Consider the following 15,552-nt stretch of genomic DNA (forward strand, 5'->3'; position numbering starts at 1 on the left):
CGGGAAGACATGAACAGGAGAGAAGATCATGCAGACTCGTAGCGAGCATCCCCACGCCGTTTTGCAATTTTCTGCATTTACGAGACCACGGACTACCTCAGGTTGTAAGTAATGGACCCAATAATGTCGGAAATTTACCCAGTGACTTCCCAAAACTAAGGGTTGATGGCATTAATTTACAAGAATGGTATCAACAGCTCCAGGTTGTCTTTATGAAGGAAAACTTACTGTTTTTTATCACTAGTCCCCCAAAAAGACCTTGGACACTAAAAATAGATTGTTTACACCATAGAGCTTTTTTCTTAATAATATCTAGTGTGTCTCCTGCAATGTATCACAGCATTAAGCCAAATTTGACTGTTTCAGAAATTATTCAATGCATGTTTAATTTGTTTCACAGTGACAGTGTAGCCACCACCACAAGGATATCTAAAGACTTCTTTTCATCTAGGATAAAACCAGGGGTTTCCATAAGTGAACATTTAATATCTTTGAACAAAATAAGAGCTGAACTGCATTTGAGGGGGGAGGTGATTTCAGACCAAACAATGAAAAGTGTCATTATCAACTCACTTGATCCATCATGGGACAATTTTATGTCACATTTAGACACAATCAATCTAGGGTATTTATCCATAGAAAGTCTATCTAACAAATTGATAACAGAAGATAATTCTAGAAGGAATCGTTCTAACAATCACACAGAACATAAACCATATAGGAAAGTAGCTTTCCAAGAAAAATATAGTGGAACATTGAAATGTCATAATTGTGGATCCAGGGAACACAGTAGAAGAGATTGCCCAAAATTCTTAAAAGAAAGATATAGATCAGAATACAGAAACAAATACGATTATAGACGGCCTTCCATAGAAAGGCATAGATATAGGAGCCCACCAAATCACAGAGAGAATAGAGGGGGCAGAGACAATTCAAAGGATAGAAAGTCTGGTTCACTGAATGGATTAAATAAACAAGACAACACTAACACACAACAAAGTGAGAACAATAATTGGCTTATTGATTCTGGAGCAACTAATCACACCACTAATAACAAAAGTATATTGTCTTCATTTGCAGAAGATAAATTTGTAATTAAGGTAGCTAACCAAGAAAAGGTTCAAGTATTAGGTAGAGGAAATGTAACCTTACCTGGTTTAGGAAAAATAGAGGGGGTATTACTAATACCTGAAATACCTCATAACATATTAAGTGCCATAAAACTAAGCAGAGATTCTGACATTAACATTGTCTTTTCAAAAGGAAAGGCAACTTTGGAAAAGAATAAAATAAATGTAGGCACTGTGGTGACTAAAGGAGGACTACCTTACCTAATAACAAAAGAAAAATGGTTACATAACATTGATTCAAATATGGAAGATTGTATTGAGATAGATGATGAGAATGTTAGCAACAGTGACAATGATGAATGTAAAATATCTCATGATCACACAGATGCACACAACGATAAGAAGCCAAAGATAGGCAAACCAATTCATGATGAGTGTGCTCACATATTGCATAGGAAGTTAGGACATGCCAGTTTTCCTGTAGTGCAAAAAATGACTGAACACGCAGAAGGTGTCAAAATAAAAAATTGTGAAAATTATCTGGAATGCTCAGTATGTAAATCTACAAAACTAAAAACTAGTCCCAGGCCAAAAAAATCTACCAGATCAACTAACAAAATTTTTGATTTAGTACACATGGACTTAGTTGGTCCATTAACCCCATCAATCACTTATAGGAAACGTTACTTCCTGACAATAGTGGACGATTATAGCCGCTATGGATTTGTTTACACATTAAAACACAAAGATGAAACATTTCAAAAATTTAAAGAATTTTACAAACGCATAGAAACACAACACAACATCAAAATAAAACAAATTATGACAGACAGAGGATGCGAATTCATGTCTAAAGAATTCTCACAATGGTTAAAAGACAAAGGAATGTTACATTACACATCTAGTCCATTTTCTCCGTTCCAAAACGGGATTGCAGAGAGAAAAAATTCCACATTACAAACCATGATTAGATGCACATTGGAAGATGCTGGCTTAAGCAAACAATTCTGGTCAGAAGCCTTACATTATTCAAATTACACACAAAATAGAACATGGTCCAGCATTATAAATAAGACACCATATGAAGTGATGTATAATAGAAAACCAAAATTAGCACACATGCATATATTTGGAGTCACAGCAGACGTACACATACCTAAACAATTAAGAAGAAAGGGAGAAAATGTGTCCAGGAGACTCAGATTTATGGGATATGAGACTGGCACTAAAGGATACAGATTCATTGATAGTAACAACAAATTTATAGTCTCCAGAACAGCTGTGTTCCATGAACAAGCTAACTGGTCTAAATTACATCTTAATGAGATATTCCCAAATAAACATGAAGATACAAAATCTCATGAGAAAGGGACTATAGAAAAACAAAATATCAACAAATATAGAAACAAAACTAAAACTTGGACAAATAGCCAACTCAAAATAAAGACAGACACACTAACGAAAAAGGAAGCAAGATATTTGCATGATAACGATAGTAAACCCAAGAAAATCATTAGAAACACCAGAAATCAAATGCCAAATAAATACAAGGATTATGTAATGCACATGAATGGTGAACCAACAACACCCAATACATACGAGGAAGTGTTAAAACTTCCTCACGAAGAAAAAGAAAAATGGGAATTAGCAATGAAGAAAGAGATGGAAAGTTTACAAGGACTAAATGTATTTACACCTGCATCTGCACCTAAAGATAAGACAATTATTGGTACCAGATGGATATATAAAATTAAGAATTTAGAGGGAGGAAATACTCTATACAAAGCTAGATTGGTTGCACAGGGTTATGCACAGAAATATCCAGAGGACTATACTGACACGTATTCCCCCACTGTAAGAACAGAGAGTGTCAAAACAGCTCTAGTGGTAGCTTCAGCACTCAATCTAGATGTATTCCAATATGACATACAGACTGCGTACCTACACGCAAAATTAGATAAAGAAATATACGTGAGAGCACCTCATAGTCCATACACAAACAAAAATGAGACTTGGTTGTTAAACAAGAGTTTATACGGGCTAAAACAATCTGGTAAACGGTGGTATGATTGTTTAGTAAATGTACTTAAGACCATGGACTTCAACGCTACCACTGCTGATAATTGTTTCTTTGTCAAGAGGGGTGATGATTACATTGAATTTGTATTGATTTATGTGGATGACATTTTATACATAGGAAAACATAAAGAAAGAAGAGAAACTTTTGTAACTAAACTAAATGAACATTTCTCATTGAAATCTTTAGGCAAGGTAAACAAATACCTTGGTGTCCAAATTAATAAGACAAAAAGGGGATTCAAACTTACCCAGAGAGATAAGATCATAGATCTTTTAAATAAATGCAACTTAAACAATGCCAAACCTTGTGATACCCCTATGCAAACTGACTTTCTAAGGAATTCTGATGAATCTTCTCCCGAGTTCAAGGACAATACATTCTATAGATCAATCATAGGTTCACTCCTTTACATATCTAATTGGACTAGACCGGACATCGCTTTACCACTCAATTTATTATCTAGGCATGTCAGCAAACCAACAATGTACCACTGGGAAGCTGTTAAAAGAATTTTAAGATATTTAAAAAGTACACTAGACTTTTGTTTAATGTTAGAACCTAATGATATTAAAGAACCAAAGCTTACGTGTTATGCAGATGCAGATTGGGCTGGAGACACCTCATGCAGAAAAAGCACATCTGGTTATGTATTTCTCTTAAATGACTGTCCAGTTTACTGGTACACTGGTAAACAAGAACTAGTGGCTACTTCAACAACAGAAGCGGAATATGTTTGTTTATCCAAGGCCGCAAATAATCTTGTATGGTTTAATGATTTAATTTCAGATGTCTGGAAAAAACCTGCTCTGCCTTTTGTTATGCATGAAGACAATAAAGCAGCCATTGAAATATCTAGATCTGATGCCATTGGACAAAGGTCCAGACATATAGATATAAAATTTAAACATGTGAGACAATTATCTCAGGATGGATTTATTAAAGCAGTGCATTGCGACACTTCAGAACAATTAGCTGATATATTAACGAAGCCTTTACCTTCTAAACAGCATAAATACTTAACCTCTAAGTTGTATGTTTTGTATTGTCCTGAATCTGAATGTAACTGGTGTTGTATAACGAATCGGCATTTAGAGGGGGATTTGTCAGATGTAAATGCCTTATTCTCCAATGTGTAAATAGTGTACAGACAGGGTATCAGGGGTTAACTTATTCTTCACTTCTTAATGTATTCATAATTCACCACTCCCACATATAGCTCCACCCATTGTATATATAAGGAGCTACCTACACCATTTCCCTTGCTTCTATCTGTGAATATTCAGTGAATATAGAATGCCTAATGTAAATAAAGAATATATAGTTAAATCTTTAACTCTTGTTGATCTTATTGAGTCTGATCCTGAAAATATTGCAACAGTTTAATTATATAAAATTTAAAGTACTAGCCTAATTTACTGAAATTTATTGTACAGCTTGGTTGATTATAAGCAAAATTACATTTGAATTTTGTTCACCATTCTTGTGCAGATGAGAATTGCCTTACATCCAGGATGTAGATGTGTCTTATATCCACATCTAATAAAAACAACAACCAAGTATTTAAAGGAATTGTATTACAAACAATGCGGGGAGCAAATTTGGACTGTTTGCTCCAACAGATCCATGCTAAAAGTAAAAATCAGCCATAGTTGATCGGGCATTCTGAGTTCAGTCTGAAACCTCTGTGTGGGTGTTTTATTGTTTTTGTTTAGCTTTTTTAGTGATTTCTTCACTCACAGCAGGTTGGTGCTCTTTATAGAGATGTTTAACTCCTGCAGCGCTTCCTGGAATGACCATTGTAGTAATTGGCAATTATGGGTAAGGAAGGGTCTGAAGCTGCAGTGATGTGTAGAGCCTTTTTAAGTGATAAAGAAAATCAGGGAAATATTTCTTACAACTTTATACAATGAATGAGGTAATTCCAATCCATCAGTAAATCAGACATGAGTAATCCATTGTCCAAGGTCACAGGTAGTCCTCAAACCTTTTGCTTTCTTTTGGAGAAAGCATCTTACTGTAATTGCCAAACATTGAAAACAAGCGATCTTCCATTATTTTGAGGAACAAAATACATGAAATCTGTGCAGGATAAACCTTAATTAGTTGTAATTCCTGAAGCACTATACTCAGACCAAGAAAAACAAACAAAAATCTCAGCCCATGAAAGTGCAAGATAGGCGCACAGATTTCATTCCATTACTTGGTTTACTAATTGTCCCTGTCCTTCCTTCAAATGTTATGTAATCTTTGCATTCTCCCCAAATATTGCCTTTCCCTGCCCCAAATGTGAACCTGGCCTTCAAAGCTATTATTGAAATGAAGCAGAATGCTAACCGATAACCTTACAATCACAACATGTGGAAACAATTGTTTTGCTTTGTTTTTCTTTTCTTTTATGCAGGAAAGCAACAAGTGTCCAGCTATCGAACTCCATCTGCTCCTTACTATTATTCTAGTGGTAAGTTTCTTTTTTAGAGTTCATAAATATCTAACACACACACACACACACACTAATTGATATCAATAATAAGGAAAAAAAGTAAGGAAAAAATAAATCTTTCTGAGGTCCTAGAGAGTGAGTCCATGAAGTAAAGGCAACAAAAGGCTTTCAGGTCTTCCTATTTGAGGCAGAACAGCCAATTGTTGGATGTGGACTGGAACGTCTCATGCTGTAACTTAAAATGGGAGGCGCTTCAAGGAACGGATCATGTCTAGTGCAACTATTGCTGCCTGTGAAAGACACAGGCCTTATTTTTTTCTCAGCTCCCTCAATCATCAACTAGAGATGAAATCAATGTCCTCCTCTTCTCAATTTCCAATGTTGGATTAAGGCTAAGGTCCATGTTAAAATAATGTTACCCTGAATGTTCTTTCTGCTGTAAGGGCACTACAGAAATATATTAAATAGAAACTCTGCACTTTTCCATACCTTTTATTCTTACATTCTTCTGTTTAATTTTAAATGGTACATTTAAAAAATCACAGAAATAAAATGACTTGCTGATGGAAGCATGTTTTTGGTGTAATTTCTTCTTTGCAGTTGATGGAGACCCACACTTTATCATAGCTGTACCCCAGAAGGAAGATGCCCTTTGTTTCAACATTAATGAGGAGCCAGGGGTGGTGTTAAATTTGATAAGAGATCCAGTTACAGGTGAGCCTTTCTTTTCTGAAAATGCGATTGTAAGTAAGAAAGATATTGCACTGCTAGATCAGTTCATGGTCTATCTAATTCCATTTGATTTCTTTGAGGTCTGTTTCCTTTGGATAAAGAATACGCAGATAACATGTAAATTCTTTACCTGCCACTGTCTTTCTTTTTTTTAAAAAAAAATGTTTATTTAAGGATACAAACAAAACAAAACAAGTAATAACAAGACATACAAAACATGTAAACAAAAAAAGAAGTCTGGTATAATCTTATCAAAGTTATCACAACTGTAATCTGTTATATGATTCTCATTTGTATATTTGACTCCTCCCTAATTGGGTCTTTTATGTTGTGTCTAAATTTTTTAAGTCACTATTGGCCTACATTAAGTAATTTGTATTTCTATATCTATCTTGGGTTCCACCGGCTACCTCCTAGTCCTATTTTTTCCTTTTCCTATCTTCCAACCAAGTGTACCACTTATCCCATAGTGGGCTCCCAGCCCACTACCAAGCCATGGGCTATTGGAATTGGGCCACTGGAATGGCTGGCCAGAGCATGTGCATGTGCACACAGCACAACATCTGCAAGAAGCAGAGTAGTGGGCACTCATGTACATCTGTGCCAGCCCACACTCACGCAAGGGTAAGGTGACCAGACGTCCCGCTTTTGGCGGGACAGTCCCGCTTTTGAGCAATTTGTCCCGCGTCCCGCGGCGTTTTAAAAAAGTCCCGATTTTTCATTCTGCCTCCTGAGTCCCCGCTGATGGCTAGAGGGAAAAAAAACTGTTTGAACTCTTGCCGCGGGGCTTCAAAGGGCCGACCTACAGCTGATCAGTGTTAAAAAAAAAACACCTTGGTATATTTGCGGCGCAAGGCAGCCCTCGTTTCCTGCCGACTCGGAGCGGTAAACAGCGTCTGGTTCAGGGAGCAGCCGGATTTTGCTCTCCATTGCTCTCTCGGTCCCCTGCAAGCTCTCATCTCTCGAGAAGCCCAACCAAAGTTTCCCGCGCCATTTCAGGGAGCGTTCCTCGAGAGACGAGAGCTTGCAGGGGGCCGAGAGAGCAATGGAGAGCAAAATCCGGCTGCTCCCCGAACCAGGCGCTGTTTACCGCTCCGAGTCCCAAGCGACAGGAGAGGAGGGCTGCCTTGTGCTGCAAATATACCAAGGTGGAATCCTGATGCTGCCCTTACAGCGGAGAGAAGAAGCCGGATTTTGCTCTCCATTGCAGACACCAGATCGTAATGCACCACCTGCAAAAATGCGAAAATTTCCAAATGTAGCCCTGCCCTCTTACAGCTCTCCTGATGTTCAACTGTTGTCTCTCAAGGAGAATACTTGGCCAGCCTCATGCTTGATGTCTCCCACCTTGGCAGCTTTAAGACTTGTGGACTTCAACTCCCAGAATTCTCCACAATTCCCCAGAATGGGCTCGGCGGGAGTTGAAGTCCAAACGTTGTAAAAGAGCCACAATTGCCCAGCCCTGGGCTAGGGTAGGCTGATGCCGCGCGGATGGGAGGAGGGGCGGGCGACCCAGCAATTAAGTTGTGGTTTGGAGGTATATATGGGGGAAATTATTTGGTTTATTATTATTGATAGATATAATTAATTGATTTGTAAGAAATTGGATTGCATGGAAATAATTGGAATATTCATGTTCATATTGATTAATATACAAAAAAGATAGTTATATAACTAATTGATTTATATTAAAATGTTGAATTTGTATTAAACAACTGTATTACATAATTACATAATTAACCAATGTGAGGATGGATATAAAAATAGATGACAATGGGAAGGGGTATAATATAGAATAGAAGGGAAAAATTGAATTTGATTAAGATTAGAGATGAGGATGAAGGGTAATATTGGTTTTTTTAAAAAATAGATGAGGAATAAATATGGCAAAAAGGAAATATAGAAATTGTAAATTTAATTGAAATGACTAAACGCTGTTTAAATTTGTGAACCAGCCAAATATTCTGTTCAAAGAAAATACATTGTATGTTTGTATGTGTGTTTCTAATTACTGCTATTTATTCATATTTGTTCTCTTTTATTCTTTAAAGTTTAACAATTCATTCTTTATCTTAATATCTTTATATTTGTTTGGGGTTGGCTTTCTTCCCGTTCATCTTTTTTATTGTACAGCAATCTTTCTCCTCAAACCTACCACCTCTCTCTTTCCTTTCCTTCTTACTTTCTCTTCCCCCCACCCTCTTTTTCTCCTCCCTACTTCCTCTTCCTTTCTCCTCCTCCTCCTCTCTTCCTCCCTCTCTTACCCTCACTCCTACTCTAATTTCTCTTCCTTCATCCCTCTCTATTGCTGTATCCTTTAATGCATATGGACTACTCAGAGGGCTGAAAAAGTTATTTTTGACTGGTCCTCACACTTTTGACCAGTCCTCGAACTTACGACTGTCCTCACATTTTACATTTTTGCCCTATCTTGTCATCATGGTGAAGAGAAGCAGTTGTGAAATGAGTGAAATGGTTGTTAAGAATGCTGCATGGGCATAAATGTGAGGATGGTCATAAGTATGAGGACCAGTCAAAAGTGCGAGGACCTGTCAGAAATGACTTTTTTCAGCCCTCTGGTTAGTCCTTTTGTGCATATGGACTACTCAGAGGGCTGAAAAAGTTATTTTTGACTGGTCCTCGCACTTTTGACCAGTCCTCGAACTTACGACTGTCCTCACATTTTACATTTTTGACCTATCTTGTCATCATGGTGAAGAGAAGCAGTTGTGAAATGAGTGACATGGTTGTTAAGAATGCTGCACAGGCATAAATATGAGGATGGTCATAAGTGTGAGGACCAGTCAAAAGTGCGAGGACCTGTCAGAAATGACTTTTTTCAGCCCTCTGGTTAGTCCTTTTGTGCATATGGACTACTCGGAGGGCTGAAAAAGTTATTTTTGACTGGTCCTCGCACTTTTGACCAGTCCTCGAACTTACGACTGTCCTCAAATTTTATGTTTTTGCCCTATCTTGTCACCATGGTGAAGAGAAGCAGTTGTGAAATGAGTGACATGGTTGTTAAGAATGCTGCATGGGCATAAATGTGAGGATGGTCATAAGTGTGAGGACCAGTCAAAAGTGTGAGGACCTGTCAGAAATGACTTTTCAGCCCTCTGAGTAGTCCCTATACACATAGCCATGGCCACCCGGTCACATGACCAGCTAGCCACGCCCACCCAGTCACATGGCCTCCAAGCCACGCCCACACAATAAGCCACGCCCACAATGGTGTCCTTCTTACCAATGTTAAAATCTGTTCACCTTACCCTATACACATAGCCATGGCCACCCGGTCACATGACCAGCTAGCCACGCCCACCCAGTCACATGACCAGCTAGCCACGCCCACAAAATAAGCCATGCCCACAATGTCCCTCTTTACCAATGTTAAAATCTGGTCACCTTACGCAAGGGCTGCATACATGTGCACCAGTCCACACCTATGTGGCCCAGATCCCCCTCCCCCCCAGCTGGGCTGCCAAGCCGCAAAGTTTGGGGACCATTTGACTAGAAGATGAGCTTTTTCTGCAGTTGCCCCTACTCTATTGAATATCTTCCCTTTGGAGATTGCCATGGCCCCAACTCTTCCATAAAGCTTTAAAGAGCAGGCAATACTCCCATGCCTGTGGCACTATATGCACCAAGGCCCCTGCCTCCTACCTATATTGTTAACAAGCCAAATATCTCGCTTTTGCATGTACTTTGAATTAGATGTTTTAATGTTGTTCATTGTTTTAACAGTTTTTTACTGTTTTTAATATTTTAAAAGGTTTCAGATTTTAATTCCAATGTATGTTTTTGAATTGTGAGCCGCCCAGAGTCACTGACTGAGCTGGGTGGCTATAGAAATCAAGTAAATAAATATTAATTATAATCAATCTCAGTTTATCAAGAAAATATAGTATAGAAAGTGCTCTGCCTCCTGGAATCCAGGAAAAGACATAATTTAAAAATATGTTGTTTACACATAAGCCATCCCCTTAATATCACTTCTGGACTTCAGGCATGACCGTCAACGGACAGCTTATTGGAGATAAAAAGAGCATCAACAATGTAAGACCACAGAATACATATTTTGGAAAACTTGGGATTGTAACTATGAATCGGAATGTAAGGCTTGAAATAACAACTCAAAATATCATCCTTCAAAATGGTGGAAAAAGGAGAGTATTCAGTTGGCTTGATGAAGTCGCCTTACAACAACCCGGGTGAGCTGTTCATACCCCTAATATATAAAAGTGTTGCTTTTAAATCAGGGATGGGCGACTTAAAGCTTCTGTAATTTTCCACGTGGTCTATTCCAAAAGCCTAAGACAAGATACCAGATCAGATTTCTGACAAGTTAGCCTCATTTCTTTGCAGAATGCAATGGGAGAAAAAAGAATGTCAGAAAGAGTGGATGTTCCCACCCACTGTTTCTACGTCTACCCTCCCTTTGGGCTCTGCTCTTAATCTCTGCTTGTTTCAACTCTATTAACAATGCATTCCCCCAACAGACTAACCCTGAAAGAAGGTGACCTTCACAAGGAAACAAGTTTGCCCAGTCCTTATATAAACAAAGTGGGGTAGTTTTAAATAAATTCAGCTACAGAGAAAGGCAATACGCTATAATTTCCTTTGCAAATATGAGGCATGCTTGATAAAAATTAATGTTTTTATAATGTTTTTAAATTTTTTAAAAAATTAACTGCAACCTTCATACATACGAGCCAGCCGCCAAATGTCTGAATTTTGATCACATGGCCCTGGGGATTCTGCAATAAGAATGGGGATTCTGACATAAGTTGCTTTTTCAGTAACTTCAGTTACTAAATGATTGGTTGTAATTTAAGGACTACCTGCACAGATAACACATATTTTCATTTATCTATGAAAATGTACCTTCCAAAAGTGTGGCACATAAATCTACTGTATGTCCCAATATATATTTAAAGGCTGGAGGATTTTCTAGGACTGGTTTCAGCTACAGTTGATAAACCTAATCTACAAGGTGGGGAAGTTGGCATTCTACAGATTTTTATGGACATTTATATTTGTGAAACTGAACTTTTCAAAAATATAAATGTCCATAAAATCTGTTGCAGTTATTAACCAGCACATTTATACTTTTTCCTATCTTCTCTTGTGTATGGGGAGTAATTACCTTAAATTCAAGTTGCTCTTTGTTTCAGATAACAAAGGAACAGGAAGCAAATGTCTGGATCTGGACTAACTTGCTATCTATAGCAATTGTCCATGAAGGCCAATCTTTGCAAGTCAACATTGTTAGATGTTTGCAAATGAGAAGGATAGGCTAAAATTGTCCTACATTCAGTCTAGTGCAGACGTAGGCACTTTATGGCTCCTTGGCCACTTCTGACCCTTTGGCTCTCCATGTCTGGCCTGTGTGGATTGCTTGCATTTTGAAAGCAACTGTTTGTATGCTTTCAGTTTACATATCTGCATGCATGCATGCCTACGCACCTTCACAACTCTATTGGTTTGACCCTCCACAACAGTCCCAATTTTTCATGTGTCCTATTGGGAAAATTAATTGCCCATCTCTGGTTCAGTGTATTATGTACATAGTGATCCTGGCTGACATTGAAGCCAATCCCTAGAGCTAGTAACCAGCATAATGTAATCAGAGCAATTGTTTCAGGTGAGTGGTTTATTTGCTTTGCTCTACTTCAGCCTGCTTCATTGGTGAATGAATGAATAGCTTTATCATTTAATAAGTTTGAGGGCCAGAATTGATAGGATATGGTAGAATGTAATGCTAGGCTTCATTTAAACAATAGCCGTGTGCTTACAGATGCCTTCTCCAGAAATGGTTCTTGCCTTGCAACCAATTTCCCTAATTCAAATCTCTGCATTATGCATACTAATAATGACATTTTCCTGCTTGGTTTCTCTTTTCCCACTTAGTTTGACACTAATAATCAAACGAAAACGAAGCGTAGAGGTTTCAGTGGATAATGGAGCAAAGTTTGTTGTTGTTCTACACCAAGTGTGGAAGAAACATCCACTACACCGAGATTTCCTGGGATTTTACATGGAAGATAGTCACAGATTATCTGAACAAACCCATGGTTTACTAGGTAACGCAAAGATGTTATTCTAAGGATTTTGTTTTGTTTTGTTTTGTTTTTTCCACCACTTTTCTTTCATAAGACATATAGTCTTCTGACATGGCATGAGATTAAACTGGTTTGGCATTGATTTGGCATGAGATTAAAAAGGCAGTAATATTTGCTTTTGCTTTTTCTTTTATTCCAGGTATGCAATATTTATTTCTGGATTGTATCATATGCTGAAATCGATTGTGTATACATGTGGTTGGGTTTGGGTGGTTTTTTTTATTAGTATGAGTAATGTCCAATTTAGTTTACACCAACACATTCCATTCAATCCCTATATCCCTATATCCAGATTAGAGCACACCGCCTAACATAGATAGCAATAAATGCATCCTGTTGTTTATTTATTAAAGATCAGCAAAAATTAAAAAGAATAAACTGGCAAAGAGAGGGAGAGAGATGAATTTCAGATAAAGTTAATAAATAAAATAATGAGAAAGATAATGTATTATTAACAAAAGACTATTTCTAAATTTAAAAGTACAGAACTTTCCAAATTAACTGGAAACAATTTCTAGGCAATTGGCATAGACAGTTTCAAAGTTAATGGTTATCCCAGGTTTACTCCTTTTCTGTAGAGAATAGAGATGAAAGATAGAATCACCAGTTTATTTCTTCTCTTTTCTGGACTTTGAAAGAAACAATTTGGTGTACAGGGATAATGTGGCAAACTCCTTTGCTTTTCTCCCTGATTAGGTTTCTTCTTTAATGCAGATGCAAAAAAACCCCAACAACCTATGCCATGAAAACCCATCAAGAGCCATTGTACAAAAATACACAATTGTGGGGAGAACCAGAACCTTCATTTTCTAGAGCCATTTTATCTCATCTGTAGCTCTTTGTCTCTGTCATATATAAACACTCATACACAAAGCTCAAACAATTTCCAAAGCAGTATTTTCGATCATCCAAACAGGCTTATTTTAAATTTGAATCTTAGTGCCCCATTGCCAATCCCAATGATATTGTGACCCATATAAACCAAGTTCTCTGAAAGCAGGAGAGTAATGTACTGTATGCAACCTTTCTGTATAAGTAAAAAATCGAATTAGGACCTCAACAGGGTAGCTATAAAAGTAGGTACATCCAACTTTCAGCCACAATTAGCACTGTCAAATGCAAGATGTAGCTCTTCTTATGATTTGCTCTTGAATGACTGACAACTATTTAATCAAGGTCCTGTTTTGCTCTCAAATGACTGGCAACTGTTTAATAATTACTGCTACTGCTGACATGTTTATTTTAAGGGCAATTTTTCCACCCAATTGACTTTGATATACTTGAGGTCCACCCTGGATCGGATCCAGAAAAACCAGATGCCACCATGATTGTGAAGAATAACCAGCTGACAGTAACCAGGTAAAGAGAGCCTGACATTTTAGCTGACATTGAGATGCTTGCATGAACTGGAGTCTCTAAGCTCATTGCTTTCTGTGTTATATTGTAGGGGATGGCAGAAGGATTATACAGCTGATATCCAGCATGGCACCAATATCCCTTGCTGGTTTATTCACAACAATGGAGACGGCCTTATTGATGGCAATCACACAGACTATATTGTTCCCAGCATATTTTGAAATAAAAAATTAAAAAGAGTGGGGATGATGATGATATTTTAATACTGGAGACTTAGTTGTGAATCCAAATAACTGAAATGATATATTCATAATACAATTAGTGTATCTTGTGCTGAGATTTAATTTCAATAAATTAGAAAACTTTTTTATTTGCCTATTTATTTTCTACTTACGCCTGAGTGTCTCTAAGCAAGTTTACATAACTAAACGTTAAATATGGAAACCTATAAATTGCAACATAAAAATCTCTCCAAAATGTCTGAATAAGGCTGTGCCTAAATTTTAATAATGTGTGTGCATGCGTGTGTATGAGCTCCAATAGCAGTTTGTTCTAAAGAAAATTCCTCATTACAGGAATAATATTAATATGCAGAGATGCTCGAAATATCAAACCTCCAGTTTGCAAGAAAGGAAAAATATGGGCAACTATCATTGATGACAACTGCTCAAAATCCAGCTGCTTTAGATAGATATTAAATAATACGGTGAACAAGATGGAATCTTACCAAATTTTCAAGGCCAATTCCCAAGCAGTCAAGACTACAATATCTTGTACTTTATGGATGCAGTTGAGGGGAGAATTCCATGGCTTATTTTAATATTCTTGGCATCTGCCAAAAAAGAGCATTGTTAAGTAGCTGTTAGGGAAGCTTGGTGTCATAGAGAAAAGCTGCTCCGTTAAAGATGCTCAAAAAGCAGGACAGTTTTTGATTTTAAGGCTATGCTGGAGACAGGACAAAAAGGAAGACATCTCCTCTTTTTGCAGAAATCTACCAACTTTGTCCATGGTTGCAGTAGCAAAGACTTTAATAATGTTACCTGAAATAGGTATGAATGGATTTGTTAAGATTGTGTGAGAAATTTTTCTCTGCTCTCAGATATAATAGCTTTATTATGGAAAATGAGGAGGCCTTAACTTTGAAGAACTATAGCAACATGTGGGAAATTTGCAGGATGGCCGGAAAATGTGTACAACATACACACATTGCAATGTGTGTATGTTGTATATGCTATACACACACACACACACACACACACACGTATAGGTATGTATATAGTATTGTTTCCTTTTCTGCACATAGCTACTACTGATGTATTGTATTGATTTTTAATGGACTTGTTTACCATCTGAAATAACTTGTCTCTGGACTTCAGGTCTAATACAGAGCCAAGGGTTATGTTGGGCCAATAAATGATATGGGGGGTGGGGTGGAGGGAAGAAGCCAAACAGTACAAACAAATGGACAAGGAGTGTTTCCACGCACACATCAAAACACACACACACACACATCATGGATATGAAAGATGCAATGCCACTCTCGGGAGGAAGATCATATTTTATTAAAATGATTTTGGGGTTTCAGCTTACAAGAAAAAATATAGAAAACAGTAGAAAATATCTTTTATTTTGCATTGTAGGGCAGCAAATTTATGAACAGAGAGCAAACCTGTAACTCATTGCCACTAATGACATTACATAGTCAGATAATGAAACATTTGCAGGCAAACAAGCTCAGACAGCACCAAGGTC

At 37.4% G+C, this 15,552-nt stretch overlaps 1 protein-coding gene across 1 annotated transcript in view; it reads left to right on the top strand.

Annotated features, from left to right (window-relative positions):
- Nucleotides 1–14,166, top strand: part of LOC117660628 (inter-alpha-trypsin inhibitor heavy chain H3-like) — a 34,612-nt gene extending 20,446 nt beyond the window's left edge. Inside the window, exons 15-20 of the mRNA XM_087887761.1 lie at nucleotides 5,564–5,608; nucleotides 6,191–6,304; nucleotides 10,329–10,533; nucleotides 12,233–12,405; nucleotides 13,692–13,803; nucleotides 13,892–14,166. Of these exons, the coding sequence (XP_087743887.1) occupies nucleotides 5,564–5,608; nucleotides 6,191–6,304; nucleotides 10,329–10,533; nucleotides 12,233–12,405; nucleotides 13,692–13,803; nucleotides 13,892–14,021 (779 nt within the window). The 3' untranslated portion in view covers nucleotides 14,022–14,166. The remainder of the gene's footprint in view (nucleotides 1–5,563; nucleotides 5,609–6,190; nucleotides 6,305–10,328; nucleotides 10,534–12,232; nucleotides 12,406–13,691; nucleotides 13,804–13,891) is intronic.
- Nucleotides 14,167–15,552: the final 1,386 nt, after the last annotated feature.

This window comes from Pantherophis guttatus, chromosome 2 (assembly GCF_059756535.1).
Source record: "Pantherophis guttatus breed Tessera chromosome 2, ASM5975653v1, whole genome shotgun sequence".
Classification (NCBI taxonomy): Eukaryota; Metazoa; Chordata; class Lepidosauria; order Squamata; family Colubridae; genus Pantherophis; species Pantherophis guttatus.